This window comes from Thermobia domestica, chromosome 11 (assembly GCF_964235325.1).
Source record: "Thermobia domestica chromosome 11, izTheDome1.hap1.1, whole genome shotgun sequence".
Lineage (NCBI taxonomy): Eukaryota > Metazoa > Arthropoda > Insecta > Zygentoma > Lepismatidae > Thermobia > Thermobia domestica.
Window position 1 is genome coordinate 174096701 of NC_137464.1, and position 3874 is coordinate 174100574.

General features: G+C 37.8%; 1 protein-coding gene across 1 annotated transcript; it reads right to left on the bottom strand.

The window, feature by feature from the left end:
* Positions 1-314: 314 nt before the first annotated feature.
* Positions 315-749, bottom strand: LOC145665366 (protein GVQW3-like). Its single transcript, XM_081732665.1, has one exon. The coding sequence runs from the start codon at positions 747-749 to the stop codon at positions 315-317; it is 435 nt and encodes a 144-aa protein (XP_081588791.1).
* Between the last annotated feature and the right edge of the window lie 3125 nt (positions 750-3874).

Here is a 3874-nt window from a genome sequence, read left to right on the forward strand (position 1 = left end):
AGTTGGGTCGTCTCCTGCGGAGTGCAGGGCGAAGATGTTCTTCCAGAAACCTGCAGTAGTACACTGCATTGACGGTTTGGTTCGGAGGAACTGCATGTCGTAAAATGACACCCTGTACATCGTATGCCACTATCAGCATTACCTTCACATTCCCAGGTTCCTGACGCAGTTTCTTGAGTCGGAAAGATAATGAGTGGCGCCATTCATTTGATTGGCGCTTCAGTTCTGGCTCATACGAGCGCACCCATGTTTCGTCAAGTGCGATAATCCTGTTCAGGAACGCGCGACCTTCCCGTCTGTACCGTGCCAAATGATCACCTGCGAGGGCGTATCAGCCATTTCTGAACGTCTGTAAGGTGATGCGGTACCCACCGGGATGCAATTTTTCGGTACCCAAGGACATTGTGCAACACATTCAACACTGTGGTATGGGATATTCCTACATCGTTCGCCAATTCCCTCGCAGTCCATCTCCTGTCCACATGTAGCAACGATTGCATCAATTCAATGACTCGGTTGTCGACCGCATGGCGTCCTCCACCTGGTTCCTGTTGCACACTGTCACGTCCTGCACGAAACGCTGCTATCCAACGTGTCACAGTCCGATTAGGCAATGCGTCATTTCCACATGCTTCACGTAGTCCGGAGTGACATTCCGTGGCGTTTTTACAACGGGCCACTTCGATCTTTATCCATGAACGTTGTTCTAACTGTGTTAGTCCATAATCCTGGGGGTCTAATAGAAACATGATCGGCGGTGGCAGCGCGTCATCTCTTAAGGTGAGTACCCATCAAAAGTAGTCTGATATGAAGCGTGAACAAATGAGGTTGACTACTGGAGCTCTGATTTAGGTTTTAGCTTACTATTTGTTTGATAACAGGTTACCGCATGCTTATTTAATTGCTTGTTACTGAAAAATGGCTGACTACTAGAGACGGCTGATTTTAGGCACACTCACCCTATTAGAGGATTACGAAGACTCTCCATTAGATGAATAAAAATATTGAAGGTTCGTAAGTTCCGAAGTTGATGTAAACTCAAGGTAATAACAGTTTATTAATATATTCTTTACCTTTCTTGTAGAATATCAATATTCCAATTACCATTGTGTTGTTATTTGGAAATCATACGTGCCTGTTATATTTTTACGATTATAAAAATTTTGACGTGTTGGATGCCCAGGGGCGGATCCAGGACGGAATTCTGGGGTAGCGGTGGGTTGTAATACTGCTACTTAGAGATACTTTTAAGGGCTCTAAACTTTGGGATGGGTTTTATTTATATATAAAATAAGAAAGTTTCCTCTTCTGGAAGGAGCGATCGCCACGATCGCCTCCCTAGACCCGCTCCTTTAGAGTCGTAATGTGTCGTCAGAGCTGTTGTGTCTGTTGCACCAGTTGGCAACAGCTCTTCATATACTTCACGCACTCTTATCCAACTGTAAGAAGAGAGCTCTTATTTCACAAATAATAATAATAATAATAATAATAATAATAATAATAATAATAATAATAATAATAATAATAATAATAATAATAATAATAATAATAATAATAATAATAATAATAATGAATAAGAAAACGATAAAATGAGGAACACTAATATAAAAGGTAATGCAGATAAAAGTCAATTAAGCAGAAATAAATTCTTGTGAACGCTGTAAAAAATTGTCAAGTACTCTGTCTATCTAAAACAAAGAAAAGCTGAGAACAGCAGTCTTAAATTTGTATTTTAGCTTAATGTTTCTAAACGTCATTGCTCAAAAACTGTCTGTCATCTCATAAAATTTTCACTTGCCTAATACAGTAAGTCTAAATGTATACACTTAAAAAGTCTCAATACTTTAAAATTTCACATTTCCAATAAGGAAAACTAAAATTGCGTCATTTCTTATGCTATGAATTGGCACCTTAAAACTTAAGTATAATAAACAGTATTCACTGATAAAATGAGCTTCAATCCTACTTTCTTTACACTGAATAAAACGGCAAAACATAGCTTAGCCCCTAGCATATATATAATGTCTCCACTATATAGCCTATATTATCTAATATTTTTGCATGCATACTATGACAAAATCCTTTCTTCTATTCGCAAGACTTTCCAGATTTCAATAATAATTCCTATATTCATAGCTGAGTAATATTGAAATGAAATGAAACGAAATCTTTGAGTTTTACGTCCCTCCCAGGGTTATGCCTGTTAGGCTAAAGGAGATGGTGATGATGAGTGATAAATGAAATAGTGAAATGAAGAAAGTGTGAGGAAACGGGAGAACCCTGAGAAAACCTACGGACACGGTGTTTGTCCAACACAAAATTTATTTGGCGGGGGCTGGGGTCGAACCCGGGTCCCTAAGCACCAGAGGCGAACGCTCTACCACTAAGCTACCGCAGTCCCCTAAGTAATATTGAGTTTTATTTGTGTATGTCATAATTTTTGTTTTCATACCATCAATTATTAGTGAATTGTATCTGTATCATGTGTTCATGGATCTAAATTTTGCTGTAGTAAATAATTATCATAGCATTGTCGAATGATCTTAACAACTTCATATCGTCGGCATATAACAGAATATTAGTGTTCAATTTTTTCTCGTAGATCATCTAATCTAATATAAATGAAATAAAGAGTTTGTCTTTGTGCGGCCTGGGGACCAGACGAGTGGGCCGAGAGTTACCAAATTTTGATCACGGGTACCTTGGTTCAGGTCCCAGATCAAGTGCAGTTTTAACTTCATTGAACATCCCAAATCTTTGAATTTTACTAACATGTTTTCTACAATGAGCTTGAAGTTAAGATCCTTAAAGTAACAAGAAATTTGTAAGCGACATTTTAAAAACATATTCCAAGCTTCTTGCTCAGGTACTATCATTGTATCATCCAACTTCTTATCTTTCATTAGTTTTCTGATGTCTGAACCAATAAATACACTCTCTTTCAATTTAGTTTCTGAAAGTCATGGAACTTTTCAGTCAGGTATCGAAAAGTTTAATATGCAGTGAAGGGAGCAGGATTCTACTAGAAACAGCTAAGCTTTCTATTATTATATTTTTATCTGTCTGTAGGGATGTTCGAGGTGGCCAAACACTCTAGGTCCAGTGATGAGATCTATCCTTGCTATCTCGTTCGCAGAGAAACAATGGATATTTGGTGTAACCTGCCTGTAGTCCTAGAATCATGGAAATAAATTTAAATCACTGTATATTGTTCAGCCATGTTCATTGTACTTAAGTTTTCGGAGGATTACAGATAGATTTTCGTAACTTTCTTTTAGAAACACTGAGTGAGCAAATGGAACTGTAGTGTACCTACTGCCATTATGTAGCAACACTGCTTTAATGATTCTTTTCGAGGACTCGATGAACAGTCTCCAGTCCTTAACCTCATATGATATATTCAAGTTCTCCATCAACACAGATCATCTTCCTCAGAACTTAAGTTGGTATCCTCTATTGTTTCCGGACGGGTTTGAACAGGTATTTCTGAGCTTTGCTGGAGGTAGGTTTGTATAAATAATGTTTTTATAACTTTTGTCTGTTGCACGAACAAAAATAACAGTCGAATAATAATGATTTCGGGATTCGCTTCAAGCACCCAAAACGAAAAGGTTGTTTTGTGCCCTTCCACTGGATAACACACTTTGTGGAGAGCCCAGTATTTATCTTGGTCACTTAATTTTATACCAAAATTAGCAAAATACACTTTTTCGACAAAGTTTGTTCTCTTTTGTTGATGTTTCTTCAGTACATATTCTCCACAAATGTAACAAAACGAATCAGATGAATTTCGACAACCCCTTGGAATATTTTAGACCACTTCATAAACATTATGGAGAGTTTATAGCGCACACCAAGCAGCGTTTGCATTTAA

Bases quoted from the DNA above. Each gene is read 5' to 3' on its own strand.
- LOC145665366 (XM_081732665.1), bottom strand. From the start codon at position 749: ATGTTTCTATTAGACCCCCAGGATTATGGACTAACACAGTTAGAACAA.